This window comes from Eucyclogobius newberryi, unplaced genomic scaffold, assembly GCF_026437365.1.
Source record: "Eucyclogobius newberryi isolate DKJ021-1_F unplaced genomic scaffold, fEucNew1.0.hap1 SCAF_4, whole genome shotgun sequence".
NCBI classification, from domain to species: Eukaryota; Metazoa; Chordata; class Actinopteri; order Gobiiformes; family Gobiidae; genus Eucyclogobius; species Eucyclogobius newberryi.
In genome coordinates, this window is record NW_027316056.1 from 32,441,363 (window position 1) to 32,455,473 (window position 14,111).

Here is a 14,111-nt window from a genome sequence, read left to right on the forward strand (position 1 = left end):
CACATCACACACATCACACACATCACACACATCACACACATCACACACATCACACACATCACACACATCACACACATCACACACATCACACACATCACACACATCACACACATCACACACATCACACACATCACACACATCACACACATCACACACATCACACACATCACACACATCACACACATCACACACATCACACACATCACACACATCACACACATCACACACATCACACACATAACACACATCACACACATCACACACATCACACACATCACACACATCACACACATCACACACATCACACACATCACACACATCATACACATCACACACATAACACACATAACACACATCACACACATCACACACATCACACACATCACACACATCACACACATCACACACATCACACACATCACACACATAACACACATCACACACATCACACACATCACACACATCACACACATCACACACATCACACACATCACACACATCACACACATAACACACATAACACACATCACACACATCACACACATCACACACATCACACACATCACACACATCACACACATCATACACATCACACACATCATACACATCATACACATCACACACATCACACACATCACACACATCACACACATCACACACATCACACACATCACACACATCACACACATCATACACATCACACACATCACACACATCACACACATCATACACATCACACACATCACACACATCACACACATCACACACATCACACACATCACACACATCATACACATCACACACATCACACACATCACACACATCACACACATCACACACATCACACACATCACACACATCACACACATCACACACATCACACACATCACACACATCACACACATCACACACATCACACACATCACACACATCACACACATCACACACATCACACACATCACACACATAACACACATAACACACATCACACACATCACACACATCACACACATCACACACATCACACACATAACACACATCACACACATCACACACATCACACACATCACACACATCACACACATCACACACATCACACACATCACACACATCACACACATCACACACATCACACACATCACACACATCACAATAATAATGTACTAAACACTTTCTGAAACACAAACTGATGCTGATCATCTCAGTAATGACAGATTAGAGTCATGTGTTCTTTAAATGTGTTCCCACTATAAGTAAAAAGACTCTACAGAAGCATTATGTGTGTGTCTGTGTCCCTCAGCCTGTGGAGAGACGCTCCAGGACTCCACAGGGAACTTCACGTCCCCGGGTTACCCCAACGGTTACCCGTCCTACACGCACTGTGTGTGGAGGATATCGGTTACACCCGGAGAGAAGGTGAGCCACACTTTCACTCCCTCGCGTCCACAATGAGAGGCTGTGTGCTGAGAAGGTCACAAACGTCTGCTCGGCTTTTCCAGATTGTTCTGAACTTCACCACCATGGATCTGTACAAAAGCAGCCTCTGTTGGTACGACTACATAGAAGTCCGTGATGGTTATTGGAGGAAAGCGCAGCTGCTCGGTGAGGACCTCCTGACTGCTTCTGATTCTAAAAGTCAAACTCACAGATGTTTTTTCCCTCCATGATAAATGTCCAGAAGGAGATTCCACAAATGTTGAACCTGATTATGTAGTGATTTATACAGCGATACATCCATCAGTTTAATACAACTCATTTTTATAATTAAATCTGTCTAAGAATGTCATCTGAAGTACTTGTGATGTTAAACTAGACTTTGAGCTTTTAACCATTTCAAAACAGTGATTTTATGGCCATGTTTCCTTATGATCAGTGCATTTAGATTTGTGTAATCCTTTATCGTCCTGCAGTGTGATGTCAGAGTCTGGTTCAAAGACATTGTAGAGGCAAAATCCTACGTTTTAGGTTAAGCAAGACAAATATTTACAAAAATGTTGATCTCAAAATAGTTTTAAATTTTCTACAGATATATTACATACTTTACCAAGCTAAAAAAGAGTAGAACATATTTTTTCCCCATATTTTGTAATAGAAAAGCAAAACAACTAACATTTCTATCCTGGAAAATCGAAATAGTCATAATTTTTTTTAATAGTAGTTTGAGATACTTAAAATTCAAACCATCTGATATCAGTTCATTAAACATATTTGTCCTCCAGTGGCCTTTCGAGAGGCCTATAACACCGACTCATCCCACAACAAACGAAATGATCAAATACTAAGCTAAAGTAGTTTAGTCGTAAAAGGTGCATTTCAAACTCATTCAAACGACCTCTTCCCGTTTCCGATGACTCGTTGTTGTGTGATGCAGGCCGATTCTGTGGCGATAATGTCCCCGACGTTTTGATTTCCACCGACAGTCGAATGTGGATTGAGTTCCGCAGCAGCAGCAACTGGGTCGGGAAAGGCTTCGCCGCAGTTTACGAAGGTGACGCTTCTTAAAGTCTTTTTTCTTTTTTTTTTATTACACATTTGCAGCCACGTTTGTTTTGACTCCCCTTTGTATTTTCAGCCATTTGCGGAGGAGACATCGCCAAAGACTCCGGACAGATCCAATCGCCAAATTACCCCGACGACTACAGGCCGGCCAAAGAGTGCGTGTGGAGAATCAGCGTGTCGGAGGGTTTCCACGTGGGCCTCAGCTTCCAGGCTTTTGAGGTGAGTCACGCCCGTTTTCTTGTGTTCTTGTGTGCTTGTGTGCTTGTGTTCTTGTGTGCTTGTGTGCCCCGTGCTCCGTCTGGGTCAGATTTCACGCTTGTGTAGCCACTCGGAGCATTCAAAAACGCGCCGTATCCTGTCGCTTTCGGGCCACGAACGTGTCGGAGTGAATGTTGACAGGTCGAAAAGCCAGCGGAGCTTAACACGTGAAGGGTCAAAAGTCGGGGCTTTTTAACTGAAGCTAACGTGAGTCTCTTTTGGAGGGAAGTTAGTCACGGCACATGCGAAGGACTAACACATCGAGTGAATCAAACTGCATACTCAGAACATACATTTTTTGCTCGTAAATCAACTTTTGTGTGGTTGTTTTTTCCCACCGTGATAGAAAACGAACAAAAGGTGCTTATCGTGTAAACAGTGCTGATAGGAGGGAAGTGAATGCACACATTACGTCACAGATTAGCACACTCTTTTGCATTACGCAGCGAGGCTTCACCTGAGAGAGGAGGAAAGTGCAGGAGCAGCGCTGATATCATACCTTAAATTTACACATGAAATACATAAGTCCTCACACTGGATGTTTACGAGCGCAGAGCGGGTCCACTTTGCCCCCGAGGGACGGAGCGCTTCAACACTGTGTGCACTGTGATGGAAATAAAGCTAAAACAAATCATATCGGCCCAAATATTCTGTCAAAGTACTACAGAACACATCTGTCTCCATAAGAACCAGTTACATCCGCAAGCGGCAATGAAGGGCCTTGACCTCCACTAAACCTGTTCTTTGGTCATTTACATGGAACTTTGGCTAAATTATAACTAATAGAGCTTTTAAATGGGCAATTTTACTCCTTGAAATTGTGAAATAATTACAAAGTCTTGAAATCTTTTGCAAATTAGATGTATAAAGAATGACATTAACGTAAGCTTGTGTGATAATCAGTAATCAGGAGTAATCATAAAGTGTAATTGCTTTGAATCAAGTTTAATAATAATATTGTTTTCATTCACAGATAAATGACACATTTTTAAACTGCAGTACTTAACCCTTCCACAGATTAAATTATAATAGCGACTTATTTGTGACAAAACCAGATCGCTGTGCCCTGCCTGCATCTAAAACATTGTAGTTTATGTTATATTATGCCAACAAAATCTAGCACATTTCTTGTTTGTGGATCTCTGCTTGTACCAATTGCCCCAAAAATGAGCGTAGACATCGGAACGTAGACATCGGAGCGTAGACATCGGAGGGTAGACATCGTAGGGTAGACATCGGAGCGTAGACATCGTAGGGTAGACATCGGAGCGTAGACATCGGAGCGTAGACATCGGAGGGTAGACATCGGAGGGTAGACATCGGAGGGTAGACATCGGAGCTTAGACATCGGAGCGTAGACATCGGAGCGTAGACATCGGAGCGTAGACATCGGAGCGTAGAGCGTAGACATCGGAGCGTAGAGCGTAGACATCGGAGGGTAGACATCGGAGGGTAGACATCGGAGGGTAGACATCGGAGCTTAGACATCGGAGCTTAGACATCGGAGCGTAGACATCGGAGCGTAGACATCGGAGGGTAGACATCGGAGGGTAGACATCGGAGGGTAGACATCGGAGGGTAGACATCGGAGCGTAGACATCGGAGCGTAGAGCGTAGACATCGGAGGGTAGACGTCGGAGCGTAGACGTCGGAGTGTAGACGTCGGAGCGTAGACATCGGAGGGTGGACATCGGAGCGTAGACATCGGAGCGTAGACATCGGAGCGTAGACATCGTAGGGTAGACGTCGGAGCGTAGACGTCGGAGCGTAGACATCGGAGGGTGGACATCGGAGCGTAGACATCGGAGCGTAGACATCGTAGGGTAGACGTTGGAGCGTAGACGTCGGGGCGTAGACATCGTAGGGTAGACATCGGAGCATAGACATCGTAGGGTAGACATCGGAGCGTAGACATCGGAGCGTAGACATCGTAGGGTAGACATCGGAGCGTAGACATCGGAGCGTAGACATCGGAGCGTAGACATCGGAGGGTAGACATCGGTGCGTAGACAGCGGAGCGTAGACATCGGAGCGTAGAGCGTAGACATCGGAGCGTAGAGCGTAGACATCGGAGCGTAGACATCGGAGCGTAGACATCGGAGCGTAGACATCGGAGGGTAGACATCGGAGGGTAGACATCGGAGGGTAGACATCGGAGCGTAGACATCGTAGGGTAGACATCGGAGGGTAGACATCGGAGGGTAGACATCGGAGGGTAGACATCGGAGCGTAGACATCGGAGCGTAGACATCGGAGCGTAGACATCGGAGCGTAGAGCGTAGACATCGGAGCGTAGAGCGTAGACATCGGAGGGTAGACATCGGAGCGTAGACATCGGAGGGTAGACATCGGAGGGTAGACATCGGAGCTTAGACATCGGAGCGTAGACGTCGGAGCGTAGACATCGGAGCGTAGACATCGGAGGGTAGACATCGGAGGGTAGACATCGGAGCGTAGACATCGGAGCGTAGACATCGGAGCGTAGACATCGGAGCGTAGAGCGTAGACATCGGAGGGTAGACATTGGAGCGTAGACATCGGAGGGTAGACATCGGAGGGTAGACATCGGAGGGTAGACATCGGAGGGTAGACATCGGAGGGTAGACATCGGAGCGTAGACATCGTAGGGTAGACATCGAAGCGTAGACATCGGAGGGTAGACATCGGAGGGTAGACATCGGAGCGTAGACATCGTAGGGTAGACATCGGAGCGTAGACATCGGAGGGTAGACATCGGAGGGTAGACATCAAAGCGTAGACATCGTAGGGTAGACATCGGAGCGTAGACATCGTAGGGTAGACATCGAAGCGTAGACATCGGAGGGTAGACATCGGAGCGTAGACATCGGAGCGTCGACATCGTAGGGTAGACATCGGAGCGTCGACATCGTAGGGTAGACATCGGAGCGTAGACATCGTAGGGTAGACGTCGGAGCGTAGACGTCGGAGTGTAGACATCGGAGGGTGGACATCGGAGCGTAGACATCGGAGCGTAGACATCGGAGCGTAGACATCGGAGCGTAGACATCGTAGGGTAGACGTCGGAGCGTAGACGTCGGAGCGTAGACATCGGAGGGTGGACATCGGAGCGTAGACATCGGAGCGTAGACATCGGAGCGTAGACAAGAATTAATATCTAGATAACAATAGTCAATCTAACCAAAATGTGGTCAACGCATCTTTAAATTCTGCTCCATCGTATAGATCGAAAGGCACGACAGCTGTGCGTACGACTATCTTGAGGTTCGAGACGGCCCGTTGGAGACCAGCTCTCTGATTGGTCGATTCTGTGGCTACGACAAACCAGAGGACATGCGCTCGACCTCGCACACGCTGTGGATGAAGTTTGTTTCGGACGGGACAGTCAACAAAGCCGGTTTTGCAGCCAATTTTTTCAAAGGTCTTTCTTTCTTTCTCTTTAGTCGTCAGGGTTACGGTTAGTGTTTGTTGTTGACCGTGCGCCTCAATGTGTTTCAGAGGAGGACGAGTGCGCCAAGCCGGACAATGGTGGCTGTGAACAGAGATGCGTCAACACTCTTGGCAGCTTTAAGTGCGCCTGTGACCCGGGCTTCGAGCTCGCCCCGGACAAGAAGAGCTGTGAAGGTACGGCCACACCTTTACGCTTGGTTCAGTGGGTTATGAGTAGGACTCGTTTAAGATAGTATTCAAACCAGCAGGAAAAACATGACAAATACAAGTGCCACGCAGCAAGAGCTTTAGGGTCAAATGCAGGTAAACACTACATACTTATGCACGGCCACCAGGGGGGAAATAAGCCCAAAAACTCAACAAAGCAAAGTGTTCTTCTATGCCTCTTCTATGCCTCTTCTATGACTCTTCTATGACTCTTCCATGCCTCTCGTATGCCTCTTGTAAGACTCTTCTATGACTCTTGTATGACTCTTCTATGCCTCTTGTATGACTCTTACTCTTCTATGCCTCTTCTATGACTCTTGTACAACTTGTATGACTTGTATGACCCTAGTATGACTCTTCTATGCCTCTTGTATGACTCTTCTATACCTCTTCTATGCCTCTTGTAAGACTCTTGTATGACTCTTCTGTGCCTCTTGTATGACTCTTCTTTGTCTCTCGTATGCCTCTCGTATGGCTCTTCTATGCCTCTCGTATGCCTCTCGTATGACTCTTCTATGACTCCTCTATGGCTCTTCTATGACTCTTGTATGACCCTTGTGTGACTCTTGTATAGCTCTTGTATGACTCTTGTATGACTCTTGTATGGCTCTTGTATGGCTCTTCTATGACTCTTGTTTGACTCTTGTAAGGCTCTTGTATGGCTCTTCTATGACTCTTGATTGACTCTTGTATAACTCTTGTATGGCTCTTGTATGACTCTTGTATGACTCTTGTATGGCTCTTGTATGACTCTTGTATGGCTCTTGTTTGGCTCTTGTATGGCTCTTCTATGACTCTTGTATGACTCTTGTATGGCTCTTGTATGACTCTTGTATTACTCTTGTATGACTCTTGTATGGCTCTTGTATGGCTCTTGTATGGCTCTTGTATGACTCTTGTATGGCTCTTGTATGACTCTTGTATGACTCTTGTATAACTCTCGATTGGCTCTTGTATGGCTCTTGTATGACTCTTGTATGACTCTTGTATAACTCTTGTATGACTCTTGTATGGCTCTTCTATGCCTCTTCTATGCCTCTTTATGGCTCTTGTATGACTCTTGTATGACTCTTGTATAACTCTTGTATGGCTCTTGTATGACTCTTGTATGACTCTTGTATAACTCTCGTATGACTCTTGTATGGCTCTTGTATGACTCTTGTATGACTCTTGTATAACTCTTGTATGACTCTTGTATGACTCTTGTATGACTCTTGTATGCATCTTCTATGCCTCTTCTATGCCTCTTTATGGCTCTTGTATGACTCTTGTATGACTCATGTATAACTCTTGTATGGTTCTTGTATGACTCTTGTATGACTCTTGTATAACTCTTGTATGACTCTTGTATGACTCTTGTATGCATCTTCTATGCCTCTTCTATGCCTCTTTATGGCTCTTGTATGACTCTTGTATGACTCATGTATAACTCTTTATGGCTCTTGTATGACTCTTGTATGACTCATGTATAACTCTTGTATGGTTCTTGTATGACTCTTGTATGGCTCTTGTATAACTCTTGTATGACTCTTGTATGACTCTTGTATGGCTCTTGTATGACTCTTGTATGACTCGTATGACTCTTGTATGGCTCTTGTATGACTCTTGTATGACTCTTGTATAACTCTTGTATGACTCTTGTATAACTCTTGTATAACTCTTGTATGCCTCTTCTATGCCTCTTTATGGCTTTGTGTATGACTCTTGTATGACTCTTGTATAACTCTTGTATGACTCTTGTATGGCTCTTGTATGGCTCTTGTATGACTCTTGTATGACTCTTGTATGACTCTTGTATGACTCTTGTATGGCTCTTGTATGGCTCTTGTATGGCTCTTGTATGACTCTTCTATGCCTCTTCTATGCCTCTTGTATGACTCTTGTATGGCTCTTGTATGACTCTTGTATGACTCTTGTATGACTCTTGTATGACTCTTGTATGCCTCTTGTATGCCTCTTCTATGCCTCTTCTATGCCTCTTTATGGCTCTTGTATGACTCTTGTATGACTCATGTATAACTCTTGTATGACTCTTGTATGACTTTTGTATGACTCTTGTATGACGCTTGTATGGCTCTTGTATGGCTCTTGTATAACTCTTGTATGACTCTTGCATGACTCTTGTATGACTCTTGTATAACTCTTGTATGACTTGTATGACTCTTGTATGGCTCTTGTATGGCTCTTCTATGACTCTTGTATGACTCTTGTATGACTCTTGTATGACTCTTGTATGCCTCTTCTATGCCTCTTTATGGCTCTTGTATGACTCTTGTATGACTCATGTATAACTCTTGTATGACTCTTGTATGACTCTTGTATGACTCTTGTATGCCTCTTCTATGCCTCTTTATGGCTCTTGTATGACTCTTATATAACTCTTATATGACTCTTGTATGACTCTTGTATGACTCTTGTATGACTCTTGTATGGCTCTTGTATGGCTCTTCTATGACTCTTGTATGACTCTTGTATAACTTTTGTATGACTCTTGTATGACTCTTGTATGTCTCTTCTATGCCTCTTTATGGCTCTTGTATGACTCTTGTATGACTCATGTATAACTCTTGTATGGCTCTTGTATGACTCTTGTATGACTCATGTATAACTCTTGTATGGCTCTTGTATAACTCTCGTATGGCTCTTGTATGGCTCTTGTATGACTCTTGTATGACTCTTGTATAACTCTTGTATGACTCTTGTATGGCTCTTCTATGCCTCTTCTATGCCTCTTTATGGCTCTTGTATGACTCTTGTATGACTCTTGTATAACTCTTGTATGACTCTTGTATGGCTCTTGTATGACTCTTGTATAACTCTTGTATGACTCTTGTATGACTCTTGTATGACTCTTGTATGCCTCTTCTATGCCTCTTCTATGCCTCTTTATGGCTCTTGTATGGCTCTTGCATGACTCTTGTATAACTCTTGTATTACTCTTGTATGACTCTTGTATGACTCTTGTATGCCTCTTCTATGCCTCTTCTATGCCTCTTTATGGCTCTTGTATGGCTCTTGCATGACTCTTGTATAACTCTTGTATGACTCTTGTATAACTCTTGTATGCCTCTTCTATGCCTCTTCTATGCCTCTTTATGGCTCTTGTATGGCTCTTGCATGACTCTTGTATAACTCTTGTATGACTCTTGTATGACTTGTATGACTCTTGTATGGCTCTTGTATGGCTCTTCTATGACTCTTGTATGACTCTTGTATAACTCTTGTATGACTCTTGTATGCCTCTTCCATGCCTCTTCTATGCCTCTTTATGGCTCTTGTATGACTCTTGTATGACTCATGTATAACTCTTGTATGACTCTTGTATGACTCTTGTATGACTCTTGTATGACTCTTTTATGCCTCTTCTATGCCTCTTCTATGCCTCTTGTATGGCTCTTGTATGACTCTTGTATGACTCTTGTATGACTCATGTATAACTCTTGTATGACTTGTATAACTCTTGTATGACTCTTGTATGACTCTTGTATGACTCTTGTATAACTCTTGTATGACTCTTGAATGACTCTTGTATGGCTCTTGTATGACTCTTGTATGACTCTTGTATGACTCTTGTATAACTCTTGTATGACTCTTGTATGACTCTTGTATGCCTCTTCTATGCCTCTTTATGGCTCTTGTATGACTCTTGTATGACTCATGTATAACTTGTATGGTTCTTGTATGACTCTTGTATGACTCATGTATAACTCTTGTATGGCTCTTGTATAACTCTTGTATGACTCTTGTATGACTCTTGTATGCCTCTTCTATGCCTCTTTATGGCTCTTGTATGACTCATGTATGACTCTTTTATGACTCTTGTATGACTCTTTTATGGCTCTTGTATGACTCTTGTAAGACTATTGTATGACTCTTGTATGGCTCATGTATGGCTCTTGTATGACTCTTGTATGACTCTTGTATAACTCTTGTATGACTCTTGTATAACTCTTGTATGCCTCTTCTATGCCTCTTCTATGCCTCTTTATGGCTTTGTGTATGACTCTTGTATGACTCTTGTGTGACTATTGTATGACTCTTGTATGGCTCTTGTATTACTCTTGTATGACTCTTGTATAACTCTTGTATGACTCTTGTATGGCTCTTGTATGGCTCTTGTATGACTCTTGTATGACTCTTGTATGACTCTTGTATGGCTCCTGTATGGCTCTTGTATAACTCTTGTATGACTCTTGTATGACTCTTGTATGACTCTTGTATGGCTCTTGTATGACTCTTGTATAACTCTTGTATGCCTCTTCTATGCCTCTTCTATGCCTCTTTATGGCTTTGTGTATGACTCTTGTATGGCTCTTGTATGGCTCTTGTATGACTCTTGTATGACTCTTGTATGACTCTTGTATGGCTCCTGTATGGCTCTTGTATAACTCTTGTATGACTCTTGTATGACTCTTGTATGACTCTTGTATGGCTCTTGTATGACTCTTGTATAACTCTTGTATGCCTCTTCTATGCCTCTTCTATGCCTCTTTATGGATTTGTGTATGACTCTTGTATGACTCTTGTATAACTCTTGTATGACTCTTGTATGGCTCTTGTATGGCTCTTGTATGACTCTTGTATGGCTCTTGTATGACTCTTGTATAACTCTAGTATGACTCTTGTATAACTCTTGTATGACTCTTGTATAACTCTTGTATGGCTCTTGTATGCCTCTTCTATGCCTCTTTATGGCTTTGTGTATGACTCTTGTATGACTCTTGTATAACTCTTGTATGACTCTTGTATGGCTCTTGTATGGCTCTTGTATGGCTCTTGTATGGCTCTTGTATGACTCTTGTATGACTCTTGTATGACTCTTGTATGGCTCTTGTATGGCTCTTGTATAACTCTTGTATGACTCTTGTATAACTCTTGTATGACTCTTGTATGACTCTTTTATGGCTCTTGTATGGCTCTTGTATGACTCTTGTATGACTATTGTATGACTCTTGTATGGCTCATGTATGGCTCTTGTATGACTCTTGTATAACTCTTGTATAACTCTTGTATAACTCTTGTATGACTCTTGCATGACTATTGTATGCCTCTTCTATGCCTCTTCTATGCCTCTTTATGGCTCTTGTATGACTCTTGTATGACTCATGTATAACTTGTATGGTTCTTGTATGACTCTTGTATGACTCATGTATAACTCTTGTATGGCTCTTGTATAACTCTTGTATGACTCTTGTATGACTCTTGTATGCCTCTTCTATGCCTCTTTATGGCTCTTGTATGACTCATGTATGACTCTTGTATGACTCTTTTATGGCTCTTGTATGACTCTTGTATGACTATTGTATGACTCTTGTATGGCTCATGTATGGCTCTTGTATGACTCTTGTATGACTCTTGTATAACTCTTGTATGACTCTTTTATAACTCTTGTATGGCTCTTGTATCCCTCTTCTATGCCTCTTCTATGCCTCTTTATGGCTTTGTGTATGACTCTTGTATGACTCTTGTATGACTATTGTATGACTCTTGTATGGCTCTTGTATGGCTCTTGTATGACTCTTGTATGACTCTTGTATAACTCTTGTATGACTCTTGTATAACTCATGTATGGCTCTTGTATGCCTCTTCTATGCCTCTTTATGGCTTTGTGTATGACTCTTGTATGACTCTTGTATGACTTGTATGGCTCTTGTATGGCTCTTGTATGACTCTTGTATGACTCTTGTATGGCTCCTGTATGGCTCTTGTATAACTCTTGTATGACTCTTGTATGACTCTTGTATGACTCTTGTATGGCTCTTGTATGACTCTTGTATAACTCTTGTATGCCTCTTCTATGCCTCTTCTATGCCTCTTCTATGCCTCTTTATGGCTTTGTGCATGACTCTTGTATGACTCTTGTATAACTCTTGTATGACTCTTGTATGGCTCTTGTATGGCTCTTGTATGACTCTTGTATGACTCTTGTATGGCTCTTGTATGGCTCTTGTATGACTCTTGTATGACTCTTGTATAACTCTTGTATGACTCTTGTATGACTCTTGTATGACTCTTGTATAACTCTTGTATGGCTCTTGTATGCCTCTTCTATGCCTCTTTATGGCTTTGTGTATGACTCTTGTATGACTCTTGTATCACTCTTATGACTCTTGTATGGCTCTTGTATGGCTCTTGTATGGCTCTTGTATGACTCTTGTATGACTCTTGTATGACTCTTGTATGGCTCTTGTATGGCTCTTGTATAACTCTTGTATGACTCTTGTATAACTCTTGTATGGCTCTTGTATGACTCTTGTATGACTCTTGTATGACTCTTGTATGACTCTTGTATGCCTCTTCTATGCCTCTTTATGGCTCTTGTATGACTCATGTATAACTCTTGTATGACTCTTGTATGACTCTTTTATGGCTCTTGTATGGCTCTTGTATGACTATTGTATGACTCTTGTATGGCTCATGTATGGCTCTTGTATGACTCTTGTATGACTCTTGTATAACTCTTGTATGGCTCTTGTATGCCTCTTCTATGCCTCTTCTATGCCTCTTTATGGCTTTGTGTATGACTCTTGTATGACTATTGTATGACTCTTGTATGGCTCATGTATGGCTCTTGTATGACTCTTGTATGACTCTTGTATGCCTCTTTTATGCCTCTTTATGGCTCTTGTATGGCTCTTGCATGACTCTTGTATAACTCTTGTATGACTCTTGTATGACTCTTGTATAACTCTTGTATGACTTGTATGACTCTTGTATGGCTCTTGTATGGCTCTTCTATGACTCTTGTATGCCTCTTCCATGCCTCTTCTATGCCTCTTTATGGCTCTTGTATGACTCTTGTATGACTCATGTATAACTCTTGTATGACTCTTGTATGACTCTTGTATGACTCTTTTATGCCTCTTCCATGCCTCTTCTATGCCTCTTTATGGCTCTTGTATGACTCTTGTATGACTCTTGTATGACTCATGTATAACTCTTGTATGACTTGTATAACTCTTGTATGACTCTTGTATGACTCTTGTATGACTCTTGTATAACTCTTGTATGACTCTTGTATGGCTCTTGTATGGCTCTTGTATGGCTCTTCTATGACTCTTGTATGACTCTTGTATAACTCTTGTATGACTCTTGTATGACTCTTGTATGCCTCTTCTATGCCTCTTCTATGCCTCTTTATGGCTCTTGTATCACTCTTGTATGACTCATGTATAACTTGTATGGTTCTTGTATGACTCTTGTATGACTCATGTATAACTCTTGTATGGCTCTTGTATAACTCTTGTATGACTCTTGTATGACTCTTGTATGCCTCTTCTATGCCTCTTTATGGCTCTTGTATGACTCATGTATAACTCTTGTATGACTCTTTTATGACTCTTTTATGGCTCTTGTATGACTCTTGTATGACTCTTGTATGGCTCATGTATGGCTCTTGTATGACTCTTGTATGACTCTTGTATAACTCTTGTATGACTCTTGTATAACTCTTGTATGGCTCTTGTATGCCTCTTCTATGCCTCTTCTATGCCTCTTTATGGCTTTGTGTATGACTCTTGTATGACTCTTGTATGACTATTGTATGGCTCTTGTATGGCTCTTGTATGACTCTTGTATGACTCTTGTATGACTCTTGTATAACTCTTGTATGACTCTTGTATAACTCTTGTATGGCTCTTGTATGCCTCTTCTATGCCTCTTTATGGCTTTGTGTATGACTCTTGTATGACTTTTGTATAACTCTTGTATGACTCTTG

At 42.3% G+C, this 14,111-nt stretch overlaps 1 protein-coding gene across 1 annotated transcript in view; it reads left to right on the top strand.

The window, feature by feature from the left end:
- tll1 (tolloid-like 1) overlaps positions 1-14,111 on the top strand; it is a 72,029-nt gene that overhangs the window by 20,063 nt on the left and 37,855 nt on the right. Inside the window, exons 10-15 of the mRNA XM_072463447.1 lie at positions 1,301-1,416; positions 1,500-1,602; positions 2,372-2,488; positions 2,573-2,718; positions 5,962-6,157; positions 6,235-6,360. Of these exons, the coding sequence (XP_072319548.1) occupies positions 1,301-1,416; positions 1,500-1,602; positions 2,372-2,488; positions 2,573-2,718; positions 5,962-6,157; positions 6,235-6,360 (804 nt within the window). The remainder of the gene's footprint in view (positions 1-1,300; positions 1,417-1,499; positions 1,603-2,371; positions 2,489-2,572; positions 2,719-5,961; positions 6,158-6,234; positions 6,361-14,111) is intronic.